Consider the following 18,275-nt stretch of genomic DNA (forward strand, 5'->3'; position numbering starts at 1 on the left):
TTTGGGGCTGATGACCTAGCTCTTAGGCCCCTTTAAACAACAAACATCATCGTCATCTTTGTGGTTATTAAAGAAGCTTCCCATTAAACATTTTTGTGTTTACTTCTCCTGAACTTCATAGAAACGTAACAAGACAACGTTTACTTTGTATACGACTACTGTCCAGTCTAAATCATAGCACTGGGGTCAAAAATGAAATTCCAGTTGGCTCAGGTGAACCTTAATATTATTTTGATGTTGAGTGATAATGGATAGTTTGAGAGTGGTGGAGGAAAGACCGAGTCCATGCATTATTCGCACAACATATGGCAATATCTTCTGCACAGCCCCTAGAAACGTTTGGGACAGGAGGAGCTGTTAAAAAAGACAAGAATAGTAATTAATTCTAACTTCACTTCATTGATTCAGAGATTTTTTTTTTTTTTTTTTCTCACAAACTAGTGAGCGAGATCCATTTAAGGTCTATTTCACGTCATAGCCTGGTATTGCTACATAATTTATTTGCAAAGATTCGAGGAGGATACGGATTTCTCCTTGTAACACAGGTTCGAGGGAAGAGATGTTGTGTTCATTATAATAAGTATAACCAAAGTTTGGAAGAGTTTTATTCACATGCCTCCTCGCAGTTCGTGGAGAGGAAATGAAGGCCACGTTCTCAATTTGAAAGTGTTCATTACACCAAGGCACTGGCATATACTGTAAGTACAATACTGTTTCTAAGTACGGCGCAGCTTGCTGTTCTGTCACGGCGTTGTCATCTTGTCGTAGTGCTGAAAACCAAAAAGTTGTCATTAAAAACTTATTACAGGGAGTATCAGAGAAATAGACAGGTCTTCACCAGCTGAGTAGAAAGAACATTATACAGGAAAGAGAGTATCAGGTGTTTATAAATACAGTATACAATATTGATTAATAATCATATGAAAGAAGAAAAAGAAATCTACAACAGCTAAACCTGCTTGACTGATTTTTATTAATTATTAGAAAAATGTAATTTTATTTTGGTCAAATACACTCATGTGCAAAAAAAAAGTTTTCACCATGAAGGAGCCACACCAAACATTTATTGCAGGGAAACAAACACTTGGAGGATGCACAGATACATGTCGCATGCGGTTGGACATGGAAAAGATCCTATCACATTCGGCACAATGAGCCTCAAATCTGCCGTCCAATCTGGTCCCAAATGTTCTCGATAGGCTTGCTGGCCATGAGGGCAGACCACACCACGGTTTCAGCCGGAAAATGGGGTTACTGAGCTGCACCAGGAAGGGGAAGCACGTACAGTCACATTGCCGCACCTTCAGGATTCCGTCAGTCACCACCAATGGGGAGCAGGCCATGACACTGGCCAGGATGTCTCCAGACCGCTGACCACTACTCGTTGCCAGTCCACAAACTACCGTGCTGACAAATTGTAATGTGCTTGGTGATTGTAACGGTAGGTGCTACGCTAGTGACATGTCCCTGCCTCTTCAAAGCTCTCACTGCGTCCAACACTGACACAGTGTGTGCCAACCTTCACTGTACTTGCACGATTCGTTCATGGTATACCTTTATTTTTTTTATTTTTGCAAATTCAGCAATGAGGAGGGGACTGCGACGGCATTGAGGAGGGAGAAAAGTACAAAGACAGAAGTTAGTGGAGGGGCTTCATTTGCCGACCCATCATATAGATGGGACGACGTGGGATAATAATGTAAGACTTGCTGGGCCTTAGGTCAAACAGAGAGAGGAAGCAATGTTGTGAGCTAATGCATACTCTCAGCAAAGTTTTGACTCTTTCAAAATTATGATGATGAGACATTGACCAGCAACCCTGCATCAGGGTTTTGCCCGTAATCACATTGTCTGCAAATGCTCCAACTCCACCTGTCTCTTACAGGACTGCCTGTCACAACCGTACTTCACAGCGTGTTCAGAGTAGCAGGCTTCAATCAATCTAATATAATTTACGGGGATGCAAAACTCTTGCATTATCTTCTACAACATTGGCTGATTAACCCCATGAGTGCTACACCAGTGCACAAGAACTTTGAGTTTTCCAGTTCACTCTCGAGTGCCGATTTGATCTCTGGCACGTTCTGCTATCTGTTGGGCATTACGTAGAACTAACTGATCACTTATAGAGCTTTTTGTAGACGCCTGCGGAATTCATCTATGATATAAGCAAACGTGGCAGAACAACAAGCTACAGTTGCTCTTGCAGCGATGTTATTTCGGATCAAAGAATCTTTCAGTTATTAACCACAGCGGAAAGTGATGATGAAGATGATTTTAATGAATTGTTAAGCGATTTTTAACGTGAGAGTGATACAGAGAGTGCTGAAAATATTTTAAGTGAGAAAGAAACAGCCGATGAGTTCAAAAGCTATTTCATCACTATTTTCGTGGCGGACGGATGATTTTTCTCCACCAGACTTTCACGTTATTACAAGATATTAGAATCTTCCATATTGACGGTTTTCACTTTACAAAGGTAAAAAATTGAGTGTATCCTCGTACATCATATAATTCCATCATTAGATGGAGTAATCAAATTCAAATATGTTTCGGCTCGTTTGAGCCATCTTCAGTGAATAAAGGGGAGGGGTTGAAATAATTTACATAATACAAGCTAAAAACTGCCTAAAAGTGGCCCTTTTTCACTGAAGATGACTCAAACGAGCCGAAACATGTTTGAATTTGATTACTCCATGTAATGATGGAATTATATGATGTACTGAATTAGGACGATACATTCAATTTTTTTACCTTTTTAAAGACTTTCAGGTAACTGTGACAGACTCCGGGAGCCAAGTAGTCTTTGATGACAACCACAAAATCATTGATTTTTCTAAAACTATTGTGCCAGTGGAGTTGGTGCAGCTGGTTGAACAAATCAGCATCACAAACAACCGGTGGAAAACATGGAACTCTTACTACGTTCCAGGTTTAGAAAGTATTTTAAAATATCAAGTTACGTACTTGTGCCGCATTATATGTATTAGTTGCCTACAGATTTGAGGAAATCATTCTATTCTGGGCTCTTTACTGTGTACAAATGTGATGTACTCATGGGCAAAAAAGTGTAATTTTGTTTTCTCTCAAAATGATATTGAACATAAGTGTGGATTTTCCATTTGCATTTATATTTATAAAGAACCAACATTTATAAACATTTTAAGTTAAACACCCCACTGATAAGTTAAAAATTGAGGCTTCTAATTTTTTTTTTTACATAGGAAGAAAAAACTCACCACTGAGGTACCAAACAGTCAACTGGTAACTCAGCACTTAAAAGGTTAATACTGCCATATGCTTGCAGGAAGTCAATGAATATGTTCATTGAACTCGTAAAACTTCTCCATCAATTGTCTCAATGTGAAGATATTATCAGTTGTTGAATTTCCTAAAGCAAGAGCGCAGCCGGAATGTCGTGCTAGGCTCGCAAGAAGGAGAGGGAGTAGTGTGTGTGGACTGAGAAAGTGAGACAGCAAACTGGACATTCTACGGTGTAGTGGACAACTTGTTACAGACTGTACCGACACCCCTCAATGAGTCCGTTCTGCATACCAAAAGCAAGAGCGCAGCTACACGTTTCGTGGTTACCTGTTTGGCCACAGCCACGAGCTCCTCGGCCATGGTCTTGCCCGTCTGGTCCAGCAGGGCTCTCAAAAAGCTGTCCGAGTTCTGCAGCAGGATAAATGGGTGGTCGAACTCCTAGAATAAATGAGTACATGCTGTCACTATCTGTAGAGCAAGGTGTTGGTAGAGCAAGTGAATGGAGCTGTCCTACTTACCACCATCCTACCACCGTCCATCACCAACAGCCTGTCACTGTCCATCACCGTGTGCAGACGGTGGGCTATCGTCAGCACCGTGCACTCGGCAAACTTGCGCCGGATCGTCTTCTGGATCAGAGCATCCGTTCTGTGGAGGAGCACACGTGTTTATTTCACTTTCAAGAACCTAACAATGATCTGAATTTTACAGTCTGATAAAAGTTAGAACATGCAAATGTGCAAATCACCTAGTGACAACATGTGCTAAAAATAATAATGTATGTCCAACCCTTGTCCCATTTCTCTACGGGGTTGGGTATGATGTAAGATGAATCTTTGTAGCAATTGTTACTACCCAATGACCATCCTGATGTCAACCTCATGAGAGGACATATGATATATGATAGTAGGAAGGGAGAGGTACCACTACAGGGTCTGCTCACCATCAACAGCGTTAGCTGTCCTCACTGCGGAGAGTTCTCAAGCTTTTGGCATGCAATCTAGTGATATATAGCACCACCTCTCCAACATTCTGATGGTGACCTGACTAACCACGGTGTCAGACCTTAATGATCATAGCCAGCAGGCAAATGCTGGGACTGTACCTTAATTAAGGCCATGGCCACTTCGTTCCCCCTCCTAGCCCTTTTCTATCCCATTGTTGCCATAAGACCTATCTGTGTCGATGCAACGTAAAGCAACTTGTAAAAAAAATTTACAATTTTCAGTATCTACTAAATAAGATTTTGTATAAACAAGATAAAATAAGTTTGAATTTTAGGTAATATTTAGTGCTAGAAAATTAAAATCTCAGTGCTGAATTATAAAATAGACTAACACAATATTTAAATAGTCCCTAAATGATTTAACCTACCATGTTTAGAACCTATGGTATAAATTACCTTGTGTTAAGCTGACACTGGCAGGAGACTTTGAATTTTGTTTTAGATTTAGCATCCCAAGCACCTGTCAGTGACCGAGAGTGATGTTGTTCTACGTTGTGGTGCAGTGTACAGGCATTTCTGTGTATGGCCTGACCTGGTATTGATCAGGTGCAGGGAACTAAGGTAGCAAAACTCAGGAGGACAGGTAAGTACGATCGTTTTCAGAAAGCACCTGGTACACTGAATTAGAGACGTGGACTTAAGAATGTATGTCAAATGCGTATCTGACTCCTCATTTTGGACATGTTGCAATCTCATGCCTTGTTTATTATCTATCATCTCCAGAAATGGAAACAGGAATGAATGAATGAATAAGCTTTATTTTCAAGGAACGGGGTAATATATTTATTAACTGCTTCAGGGGACGCAGACTTCGAAATATTGTTTTGCACATATTTGTCACATGCCGCATCCAGTTTAATGTTTTGCTTATAGCCATACCAAGATTCATAACTCATTTCTAATATGGAATAATGGTATTGTTTACTGCTACAGGAGGAACATAGGATTATTTTAAGATTTATTTTTAAGTGCTGATGATTATCGTCTGCATTTTGAGGGGATTCATTTTAAGGTTATTATTAAATGCATAGTTAATTAAAAACTTTAAATCTGTTAACATGTCGTAGAGCACTCTGAATTTTTATTGCTTCTGGAGTGATAGTAAATCTGCAGATCATCAGCAGGAAGATGATACTCGATCTCGCAACATCATGTATGTAAATAGGAATCATGCTAGGACAGACCCTCGGGTTTATTAAGCCACTTGGATCAGTTGTCAACACACTGGCAATGGACTGAAACTGTAACAACTGAGAGACAACGTATCAAAAGTGCTAGAGAAGTGCGTGTTGGATGTCGTCAATGTCACGAAATGTGTGATGTGATGTTACCTAGCCATGACTCAGACACACAAGAGGCTCTTTTATCAGGGAGAGGGATTTATTAAATTGTCCGTCTTACAGTGAGCGTGAGCATTCAGATCCGCAATACACTCAGGTTACAATTTCAATGCAAAGTGGATTGAATTGTTAATGCTGTTATCTTCTTTCTTCCAGGGTTAGTGGGGGAGCAATGTTAGTCACGTTCTCAGCTAGAGAGTCCCTCAGTATCTGTATTATTGTTTTTCCTATTTTTCAGAATGGAACTTTCAGATTTTGTCGTAAGGTCAATGTCTGACTGGGGAGGGTGCCTCTGAGGCCTCACCTCATCAAACTCTAGAGAACGGATACAGATGTCTCTTGAAAACGGTTCGTTAGATGCAAATAAATTAATCATTATCAACTTGAGTTTCATTTATTTAAAGACATATTTATGATAATTTGATTTTCCTAAGGGGACATTTGACACCAGACACTGTATTAATTTCTGTGCATTTTCTTTCTTTAGTTGTAGTCCTATAATACCTTTTCGCATAGCGTGCATTTTATTAGTAAATGTTTTTATGTATATAGTCTTGTGTAGCATGTTATTCTAGTGATAGTGTCATTTGAGTGTTGTTATGGCTGCTGCTTTGAAGTCTGGCGGCCATTAAGGGGACAAGCCAGAGAAGTAATATATAACGTAGCTCCTCGCCTACGAGAACAGAAAACTGTTCGTAAACTTAATTACCATGTTGTGGCTTCAACAAGTGAATTTTACGTGAAACTGTACCTACAGTAAAGAAATTGTACTGTCTGTTAAAATCAGAAAATATACTTCATTCTAGAAGAGAGTACCTTCGAAGGTTGTTGAAAGAGATGGGGTTCCGATGGACTAGGTGTTGTAGTTCTTGAAAGTTGTTAATAGAAAAACCTGATAGATACAGAGTTGAGAAAATTACAAGCTATAGAGAAAGGTCCTCACATTGTTGTTGTGCATGCCCAGGCTTTGTGAACAACGCCTTGATATTCAAATCAAAGCAAAAAACAGGGAACTACCATGACGACATGAAATTTACCAATTTTTCAACCTGGGTGGAAAGGTAACTGCTACCAAACAGTGTGATAATGCTAGTTATCGAAGCATACAAGAGAACAGGAGACCAACACTATCGTCGCTCAAAAAAAAAAAGACAGTTGATTGGTGTACGCGCAACAGTAACCCCTATCTTCTGTGTGTATGCTTATTGGAACAGTATATTTCTGGTTTACATCTTGGGAATCGTAAATAGCCCATGTTTAATACTTTGTCACTTTACGTTTACTTTTGCTCCAGCATTAACACATTCTCTCCCGTTAAGAACAGCCTATGTATGGGACAGGTTGCGCCATGTAAACGTCATTTTGAATTTGACGCTAAGTTCGTACAAAGTCGTAGTTCATGTTGAAAACCATAGATGGCATATAAATGAACAGTCCCTCAGCCCGACTATCTGAACATAGGGTACATTCCAATGCTTCCTTTCTTTTTTCCTTTGAGTAAACACGGACCTAAGCCAGTTGTGAGGGTGTGTAGTGAAGTGAGTTATTGTGTCACGAGTTACAAACACAAAGTGAAGAAACTGAAGACATACTACTGAATGATGATTCTGGTGACGAACTCATCTCTGATTTCAGTGATAGCGGAAGCAATCTCGATGACGATATACCATACTCTGGGCAAAGTGAATTCAGCACATTCAAATAACCGATACACATCCGTCTTGCAATCAAGTTCACTGGCTGGGTAGGATTAAATGTTCATATCGAAAATAGCAACGACATTGTCTTCTGTCAATTTAATTGTAAATGATGATTTGGTTGAATACGTAAGCCATCAAAGAAACCTTTACGCGGAACAAGTTATTAGTGCAGCACGGCGTCCATTCACTAAATATTCTATTTTTCAGACGTGGAAACTGGTTTACGTAAATGAGATGAAAAAGCTTTTATGACTAATGTTTGTAATCAGAATAATTCAAAAACCAGATCTGAAAATGTACTGGACAGAGGACACTATTTTCAGCTTGCCAACTTTTTTGAAAACCATGGCATGAACTTGGTTCGAAAACACATTGTCATTCCTGCACTTTAGCGACAGCAGTCATTATGAGGGGAATCCTGATAGGCTATACAAAATTACGCCGATTCTTGAGAGGCTCAGCGACCAGTTTTCAGTTATGTACACTCCGGATCGGAAAATCTCCCTTGATGAAGGATGTTAGCTTGGAGGGGCCACTTGCATTTCCGAGTATACAATCCAGGAAAATTTACCAAGTATGGGATATTGGTAAGGATGGTGTGTGAATCCCCTGAAGGGTACATATGTAAGTTGAAAATCTATGATGCAAGTGGCATGAACATCCGGGACACTATATTTGACTTACAGATCCCTACATTGGCCAGGGGTACACAATGTACATGGACAACTTTCACAATAGTGTAGGCTTAGCCAGGAATTGCATGAACGAGTAACGGCTGTACGTGGGACAATAAGACACAATAGGGGAATTCAGTGAAATGCAGAAGAAGGTGAAAACAGGAGGAATGACTTTCAATAGAGACAATGAAGTACTGCTATGTTCATGGAAGGACAAAAAAAGCAGTGTTCCGCCAGTTATATTGGACAGACAGGCCGCAATTTTAACATAAGGTATAATGAACATGTTAATACGTCAAAGTACGGCAGATTCTCAGCAATACCAATATAAATGGTCCGTTATTGGACATTATAAATTTTCCAGCTAGCTCATTCTTGGTTGCCAGCGTTTCGCCCTCGTGTGCTAGGGTGGGCTCATCAGTTGGTACCTAGCACACCTACCAATACGCTGGCTAGTGCATACCGTGGAGGCCACTGCGTAGGCTAACTGGAGCCACCGGCAGTGCCAATGCACTAAGAGACTTTGTCTCATCACTAAAAATTGATGCCTGCTTGGCCATCAGATGATATAGATGTTGATTCCCATAGGGAATCTGAAATATTTGTCCTGAATGAGCAAATTTACAATACCAATATAAATGGTCCGTTATTGGACATTACAAATTTTCCAGCTAGCTCATTCTTGGTTGCCAGCGTTTCGCCCTCGTGTGCTAGGGTGGGCTCATCAGTTGGTACCTAGCACACCTACCAAGAATGAGCTAGCTGGAAAATTTATAATGTCCAATAACGGACCATTTATATTGGTATTGTAAATTTGCTCATTCAGGACAAATATTTCAGATTCCCTATGGGAATCAACATCTATATCATCTGATGGCCAAGCAGGCATCAATTTTTAGTGATGAGACAAAGTCTCTTAGTGCATTGGCACTGCCGGTGGCTCCAGTTAGCCTACGCAGTGGCCTCCACGGTATGCACTAGCCAGCGTATTGGTAGGTGTGCTAGGTACCAACTGATGAGCCCACCCTAGCACACGAGGGCGAAACGCTGGCAACCAAGAATGAGCTAGCTGGAAAATTTATAATGTCCAATAACGGACCATTTATATTGGTATTGTAAATTTGCTCATTCAGGACAAATATTTCAGATTCCCTATGGGAATCAACATCTAGATTCTCAGCATTCGGTTCTCATATGGACGATACCAATCATACATTCACGGGCATAAAAGACCTTCAAATTCTCCATTTATGTAAGAAAGGAAATTTATTGAATATTTTAGAAAACATTTTTATAAATATTGATCAAAAATGCAACCCGATTTATAATCTTAATGAGATATCGGAGGATATCAATATACTTTTCAAAGAGTTAATCAATAAATTCTTTTCACAAAGGCGCGTGAGTAATACTTTACCTCACGCCTCTCTCCTTACATCAAACTCTCCTCAACCTCCCCTCACAGTCAGTCTTCAACGACCTTCGAGGACGTCACTCAGTTAACTTTAGCACTTGAGGTGGAGTGGTTGACACGGGACGGGCAAGGAGGTGAGTGACTGGATGGGCACTTAGTTCACATTTTAATTGAATTTTATCCTTCAGTTCATTCATATTTTCTTTTTCTTTTTTAGGCCCCTATTGTCAACACACAATCAGGTTCAACTTGCATCAGTATAACTCCACCTCCTAATCAAGAAAGCTATTATAATGTGGCATCACCAGAACATTGTTTTATGGACAATATGCACACAATTTTATTTGCATAGCCACTTACGGTGTTTTATAATTGACAATTCGTTGTTTTGAACAACAATTTTAACATATGATATTAATTGGACTTTATGCTTCATATCATGTTCACGCCGCACCATTTTAACATTGAAGATTGACAAGACGCCATCACGCCGCGTCACAGGATACAAAGACTTTGTATTTACTTATTTCAATGTGTTCTCGCCTTATTTTTAATGTTATGTATTTGTATTTGTGACTGAAGATGTACTATAAGAGGACGAAACATGTTTCACGAGTGTAATTTAATTTAGTCTTTTTAATAAAGACAATTACAGTATTGTAAAGGTGGAATTATAAAATCCAAATTTTCACAAGTTGATACTTTGACAATATAGGCTCTAATATAAAGTTTATAACGTGCAATCTTTGCAATGGCACTACTCGCAATCTAGTACCACTGCAAAGTTTTGGTGGGTATAAATTACGAAGTAATATGATGGGCACGCCAATCTTAAGTTCTAGTTTGTGAGGGGGTAGACCAGGCACAATTATACTCTTTAAAAATTCTGTTGGATAATTAACAGCTTCATCCGGATTGCAAACTGTATTGATGGAAAGGTATGTTTCTGATTCACCAGGAAGCTTATCAAAAACGCACTGATTAAGTACAGTAACCTGGTCATTCATTGGTGCTAAAATTGATCTTTCACACAACCACGAATCTTCTTTTATATTGAGACTGTGTACATCATTGTAAATACTATTTATGAAAGTTTCAATGTCCGCCACAACCTGACAAAGACCGGTAGGTAGTTCTATATCGTGAGTATCATTCACTTCTGGACACTTCCCCTCTCCAACGTCAAGGAGAATTTTGCTAAATGTTGAATCAGCTGAATTTCCCCTCACGTTATCTTTTAAAGAAAGTTTTTTACAATGTCTCAAAGTACAGAACGTTTTAAAGAGGCGTTAATTTCATCCGTTCGCGTACCTTTAGTGACAATTGGTAATGTATGTCTAAAATCTCCAGCGAATAAGAGAGTATTACCTCTTAGGCCTTGCATTGTTCTGTTCACGGCTTCGATTGAAATTTTGTATGCCATAGTGCATTCGTCTCACACTACAAAGACACGCTCTTACAATACTTCGGCTTTTTTGGAAACTTTCAAGCCCATCGCATTACTTGTATTCATATTTCACGCTAGTAATATTTGTACCATATTTAGTTGACAGCTTTGCTGGAACATACACACATAATCTCCATCATATTAGTAATTTTTTCATCCTTTCTCACCCCCCTATGCCAAAGGGGGCTGAACTTTATCTTTAAAAAATTCCAGTGTGTTGCTATTCATCTCAGCAACCCCCAAAACTATGGATTCGACACTATTTTCACCCCCTGACCTCCCACACCTAAGGGTGCTAGGGATGGCTTACTCTCACAGTGCTCGTCTCCAGATAGTAATTAATAAGTGTACCAAGTTTGGTTGAAATTGCTCCAGTGCTGTAGGAGGAGATGTGTCATATACATACATACATTTTTATATACAGTAGATAGATTATTTTTATACTTTACCCCCTTACCATCCCTGTCCAAAGGGGTGTTGTGAGCGTCTTATCCACAGAGTATAATTTTTCCAGATAGTAATTCATATGTGTACCAATTTTGGGTGGCAAATCTTGCTGCTGTAGAATCCTTGAGCTGATGTTGCCATAGTTACGGCTGGTCGTTTCTTTGTAATACCAATATAAATGGTCCGTTATTGGACATTATAAATTTTCCAGCTAACTCATTTCTGGTTGCGAGCGTTTCGCCCCAGTGTGCTAAGTTGGGCTCATCAGTTGGTAAATAGGACACTCACCAAAACGCTTGGCAAGTGCATACTGTGGAGGCCACTTCATAGGCTACTTGGAGCGCTACCAGCGGTCAAAGTAACTACACTACTAGGTAGGTTACTCTGGCTGTTGAAGCTCCCATTGGCTGGAGCGCTGTGACGTCGCAGTACAACAAGCCTATCAGTTCTCGCGCCTGTGAAACATCTTCCCAATCTTTCATCAGTTAATAGTCTGGTTTAGTAACGGTACTTCCAACAGAGTTAAAAACGTGAAAATGCGTTAAATTCCGTCACATGCTGAGCAGGTAGAACATCAACTATCAAATACATAACTTATAATACGATAACAAATAAAATATTGCCATGCAACTCAAAATAATTAATTTATTTCCTGATGAAGTAAATATTTAGATCAAATGGCATAGGAAAATATGCATCATATCGACATCTTTATGGAATTATATTAAATTATTAAAATGTACATGTCAGGAGACTTAAATAGTTGATGAACCAGCCCAGTCTGTAATAGCATGTTGTAAAGAAACCAAGTTCCAGTCATGTGATGCAGAGCAAATGAAGCTGGCATATTTTCTCAGTGCTAGCTACTTACTCGTTGCATTTGAATGCCGTATCCTAATAAATGTCCTGGTCCTTACGTAGAGACAAATTATTTTGTCATGGAATACTGGAAATTTTTACTTAATAATAGAAATAAAGAGTTTTCAATACGTTTTTGCATCTGGATACAGTCTTACCGTGAAACACACCAAATGTAATTTCGAAAAGGGCTATGTTTTTTAACCACTCATGACTGGGATGTGTGAGGCCCCCTTTTGAAATAACCGAGATCCAGTAACAGGTCCCTTCTCGCACAACATTTTTGTCTCTTTCTTCGTATTTACTGTATATCGGATCACGGATACTGAATTATTTCACGAGCTTCGAAATATATTCAGAAATGTAAGTTATTAGCACATAATAATGTTAATGTTATTGGATTTTACGTTCCACTGTATCTGAGCACCTTCACCACCGGACTGAGACAGGTTCGAACCTGCCAAGTTGGGCTAAGAAGGCCAGCGCTCTACCATGTGAGTTGCTACTCAGCACATAACAATAATTATAGAAAATATAATTTTCATTCAGTCATTTATATCTGACACCTTTTTACCATACGAGCTGTAATAATGGAGATATTCAAGAGTTTATTACAAAGTGTTTCAACAACCAAGCATTGCTGACGAGGAAGTATTGTTATGCCATCACAGTAGCAAACTAACTGGCTATGAAGGTTGTTGTCGTTATTGTTTTTATAATATGCAAAATAATAATAATTCTATTTGTGTTACGTCTCACTAACAACATTTACAGTTTTCTGAGACTCGAGGTGCCATAATTTTTTCCCACGGGAGTTCTTTTACGTGCCGACAATTCATAGCACCACACATGTTTCCATAATATGTTGACTGCATTTTAATCAGTACAGTGGTTCTACTTCAGATACTGACAACACGAACACTGTTCACATAGTGAACCACTATAAAATTATGTGCTAATCGCCGGGATGTGTAGCAACTCGCATGGTAGAGTGCTGGCCTTCTTAGCCCAACTTGGTAGGTTCGAACCTGTCTCAGTCCGGTGGTGAAGGTGCTCAAATTCATAGTTAGTGGGACATAAAAACAATAACATTAACATTATTTTGTGCTAATAATTTATATTTCTGAATATATTTCGAGGCTCATGAAATAATACAGTATCCGTGATCCGATATACAGTAAATGCGTAGAAAGAGGCAAAAATGTTGGTCGGTTGGTTATGTGCTTTCTTGGCTTATGCTGCGTGAACCAACAACGACAGACCCCAAGTGTAAGCGTATGAATTGTAGAGCATAGAAACTTCTACAAGAAAGTCCGAGATGGTATATACCTATTTCCAACCGGTTGCCCTCTAGAAGCGATTTTATGCTATAGTCAGCAGTAAAAAAATATAACTCCTTAACATTAAATAAATATTTTGATATTATCCTCGGAGAGCTGGGGTAGTGTGGTGCCAATATCTCCATAATAGTCAGTTTTAGGGCCCGTAGTCTTACCGAGTTTTTTACTTCGCATCAAGGGGCTTAAAATGCGCTTTGTCTCGTCCCAGTATGACAAATTTGATATTTCGCCTCTTATTTTTATTTTTATATGTACCCCCGTTGCTCCCCCCCCCAAATTGTTTTGAAAATTTAAACGTAGCTTAAGTTACTCAGCTATCTGCCAGTGAAAGTCCCATCAAAATTGGTTCAACTGTTTCAGAGATTAGCCGGAACAGACAGACAGACAAAAATTGTAAAAGTTGTTTTTTTAGTTATAAGTACCGTATATGCTTTCATATGCACTTAGTAAAATGCTGTTATTTTGACATTACAACAGAATTTTATTTATTTTATTTATTTATTTTTTTATTTATTTGTAAAGATTATAAAATAAGAAATAAGGAGATACTGTGCTTCAATCAAAATAGCATTTAATGGGGGATGCGAAAGTAACGTGGCAGCTCACTGAGAAATGTGTACACCGAGCTCGATAACTGCAGTCGCTTAAGTACGGCCAGTATCCAGTAATCGGGAGATACTGGGTTCGAGCCCCACTGTCGGCAGCCCTGAAGATGGTTTTCCGTGGTTTCCCATTTTCACATCAGGCAAATGCCGGGGCTGTACCTTAATTAAGGCCACGACCACTTCCTTCCAATTCCTAGGCTTTTCCTATCCCATCGTCGCCGTAAGACATATTTGTGTTGGTGCGGTGCAAAAAAAAGGAAAGAAATGTGTACACATTCTCGACAAGGCTGCAACAACACACGTGACGTGGTAAAATGAAAGTTAGTAAAGAGCAGCTCAAGAGTCTAAGCCATTCCGTGTGAAACTTATCAGCTTCATTTGCTCTACATCACATGACAGGAACTTGGTTTCTTTACAACATGCTATTACAGACGAATTGAGAAAATTACAATCAGAACAAATGAAAAAGTACCGGGCAGAAGCAAACAGTACAACCTTCAACAAACGTGGTCCAGTGTAGCCAATAAAGTCTTAACTGCAAACTCTGCCTGATGTCATATTTTGATGGGCGTACTTCCACTGAAGTCCCAGTCTCCTGTGACAATATGGAAGCTGCTGGGGTACGGCCAGTGTGTCTGAGTCTTAGGATTAGTTGTTAGCACTGTCTGGAAAGCAATGGCAAACTACCTCATGCCTCACTGGCTTTTGTGCTTTTCCTATAACTTTGGTGGTGCTATTTGAGGCTTCAAGCAGCCCCCGACAGACACAACTGCAAACTCAGCGCACTTCATTTTTTCAAATATTTGCTTGGCATTAAGCAACACTTGAACAGGCCGTGCTGTTGAGTAGCTACACGTTTCCTACAGGAGCTCACTCTCACCACAGTAATCATTGTTTTATCTAATAAACTCAGATGCTTCCAAGAGAATACAAACCTTTTCCAGACATGAATACAATTAATAAAAGTCTTCGTTAATTTTTTGTTCATATGTCATTCACAGCCCCATAAATCTCCAAGTTTAGATTTATTCAACTGCTGAAGCTAAAAGCATTTATGTACTCAGATATTTTTTCATTTTTGAATAAAAATAATAACCACATTTTAATTATTTTCTGTCCGGCTCCATTGCTAAATGGTTAGCGTGCTGGCCTTTGGTCCAGAGAGGGTCCCGGGTTTGATTCCTGGCCGGGTTGGGAATTTTAACCTAAAATTGGTTAATTCCAGTGGCTCGGGGGCTGGGTGTGTGTGGCATATTCAGCATTAGAAATCATCCTACGTACAGCCCTCATCTTCACAGACATGTACGTCACCTAACAGGCTGTCTATGAGAAAAAGACCCGCACCAAGCCTTTCCGGAGAACATATGCCATTATATTAATGATTTTTTGAAGAAAATCCCACAAGATTATATCATATGTGCAAAAATAAAACCATCTTCAGTTTTCTGTCTCTAAGGATAACTCAAATATGGGTATCAGAAATCACAAAAATATATATATCATTATACGACTTTTTCTGCAAGAGTTCTTACCCTTTACTTTTTATACAATCTTCAGTTCAATGTTTTCTACTATTTTAAGACATGAAATGTTCATTGGTGTGGAACTTACTGCGGATCCACATTAGCAGTAGCCTCGTCCAAGATGAGGATCTTGTTTCTGCGGATGATGGCTCTGGCCAGACACACCAGCTGTCTCTGGCCCACACTGAAGTTAGAACCACCCTCAGTGGTGTGCCAGTTGAGTCCTGCAGGTTGCTCATTCACTGTATCCTTGAGCTCCACCTGAGGAAAGAGGTTCATACTGTACAAACTCGCTACGTTGACCCAGTAATCAGCAACTCATAGGCCGAGATGTGGCAAGTGTTTAGGAGATGCTGACGGTTAAGGGATGTCGCTTTGAGCAAGTGCAGATACAATGCAAATGTTAGCGGCCAGTGGACGAGTACCAATATGGCGACTTGTCATGGCTTCAATGGTGATGATTTGTGGATGTAAAATACAGACTCTTTTTTTTTTTATTGCACTGAGGAAAATTATTTTTCTATAATCACATGGAGATAACAAAGAATTATTGGAAGAAGTCACATGTCACGGTTAGATTTACGCCAGCTGCCGGTGAACTCTTGCAGACAGAAGCAAGACTGGCCTTGTCCAATGAGAATACAGGAAGAAGAAAGAGGTCAAGCCATCTTCACACAAAGGAATAACCAAACAGCTTTCCACCTTACAGCTGCCTGCTGCTAGTGAACTAACAGAGCGATTGCTCTCCCAATTTGTGACTTGGTGAATAGAAATCAGACTCACAATGCCAGAGAAGTTGATAGGAAAAGAGAAGTTCAGAGAAAGTGATGTCTCCTATGTTCGTAAACAGGATGATAAATATAAAACACAGCAGATCAAATTACTGAAGTTGCAGGGAACCAGCGACCAAGCAGACAAGGTGGTCATGTTTACAGTTTTCACTATACTTCAAGTTTGGTTGCACCCAACACTAATTACATAGAACCTTGCATCACACAAATGACCATAGGGAGCAATATTAACATCATCTTCCACAGTAACGACAAGAAAGAACGTAAGATAACACTTTCTGTATTTTTATATTAAATATAACAGTAAACTTAATTTTAATATGGCTATCAATTGATTTAGATTGTCTAATTCATAATTTTATGTTGTCTAGTTAAGATACAACACGGTTGAGTTACATACATACCTGGTCATTCTCCTATCAGAGAGTTGATCATCTTGTTCAGATTGCCTCATGTACAATTTTCTTTCGTATTCAAAGCATTATTTTATTCTAAATCTCTGTATTATTCTTTTGCTTCTTCCCTCACTCTTGAATCAGAGTTCTTACATACACATTTACAAACCTCCTATGATCAGTATTTGTCATTTTCCTACATTTGCAAAGGTTAATTGTTGATGCAGTCTGCACATTTCAGAGGCTTGCAGTCAGTTCGTTTAGAGGTAACATGTAACACACAAGATGTTTTGACTCTTTCATCCTGATCCCATCCGTTACACTGGAAGGTGACATCCAGTCAATATGATTGTTTATTTAATGAGGTCTTCTTTATAAAGCACAAGGATTGTAGAGCCTTTCACAAGTTAATGAAACAAGTACAGACTCACCTCGTCGAGCGCCTGCCACAGTACGGAGTCTGGGTACTCGTCGAACGGGTCCAGGTTCTTGCGCATGGTCCCGGAGAAGAGCACGGGCTCCTGAGGAATGATGGACAGCTTCCCCCGCACTTCATGCAGCCCCACGCTCTTGGTGTCGATGCCGTCCACGAGGATGGTGCCCTCGGGCTCCGTCAGCCTGAAGAGCGCCGCTATAAGGGACGACTTCCCGGCGCCAGTCCTGCCAACAATACCGATCTGGGAAATAGAAAGGCCAAAGAGTTAGAGTAAGCTAAAGAGTGTCTGACCGATGCAGCTCCTGTCACTTTGTTACCTTCTCTTGAGCTCTCACAGTGAAGCTGAGGTCCTTGAGCACGGGAGGCGCATCCTTGGCGTAGCGCAGAGAAACTCCACTAAACACTATCTGGCCTTTGGAGGGCCAATCTGAAGGGGGCTTCTTTCCTGAAAGCAACACAAACAACGTCACACCGTACTTCTGTTCACTGAACCACTTTAGTTCACTTTATTCATTCACCTTTGAGAAGGGAGAATTCTGCAACTAAGCAAACAAGTAATAGGTCAGTGAAAATCGCTAAATTCGCAAAACATGATGTATCTCTGATTTTTAAGTATGTTGTCTGGACCCATTAGGGCTATGTATACCCAAGTTTGCAACTATCAAAATGTTGTGAAAATATTTTTACACACAAAAAACCATGAAATTTTTGGACTTGTTTGATTCTTCTCTATATCTCCTAATCCATGCATTTTTCGTTGAAAGCTACTGTATACATTTTCTAAGAGAATTAAATTTGTGACAAATTAAGTCCAACCAGAGCTCTGTACATCAATTGGTTACCGAATTATGACACATTGAAAACAGGCCAGTTTTTCCAAAAATTGTATATTTTAGTTTTAGACCTTCTTTGGACCGAAATTGCGTCAAAACCATTGATCCTATGAGTAGAACTTATAGAATATAATTTGTAGGCAATTTAATTAGCTTTACATTAAGCAGAGAGTGGGGTCTGTAATCCTCGTAGAAAATC

General features: G+C 39.6%; 1 protein-coding gene across 5 annotated transcripts in view; it reads right to left on the bottom strand.

The window, feature by feature from the left end:
• Positions 1-379: 379 nt before the first annotated feature.
• The window catches only part of LOC136885720 (probable multidrug resistance-associated protein lethal(2)03659), a 120,314-nt gene continuing 102,418 nt past the window's right edge, over positions 380-18,275 (bottom strand). For 4 of the 5 annotated variants that reach the window (XM_067158449.2, XM_067158450.2, XM_067158451.2 and 1 more), the window contains 6 exons: positions 17,561-17,688; positions 17,239-17,484; positions 15,710-15,882; positions 3,783-3,912; positions 3,592-3,702; positions 380-770 (listed from right to left, as the gene is read on the bottom strand). In XM_067158449.2, the coding sequence (XP_067014550.2) occupies positions 744-770; positions 3,592-3,702; positions 3,783-3,912; positions 15,710-15,882; positions 17,239-17,484; positions 17,561-17,688 (815 nt within the window). In that variant the 3' untranslated portion in view covers positions 380-743. Of the gene's footprint in view, positions 771-3,591; positions 3,703-3,782; positions 3,913-15,709; positions 15,883-17,238; positions 17,485-17,560; positions 17,689-18,275 lie in introns of those variants that run through there. The other variant, XR_010861596.2, reaches the window with a different exon arrangement.

The sequence above is a fragment of the Anabrus simplex genome, chromosome 14, assembly GCF_040414725.1.
Source record: "Anabrus simplex isolate iqAnaSimp1 chromosome 14, ASM4041472v1, whole genome shotgun sequence".
Classification (NCBI taxonomy): domain Eukaryota; kingdom Metazoa; phylum Arthropoda; class Insecta; order Orthoptera; family Tettigoniidae; genus Anabrus; species Anabrus simplex.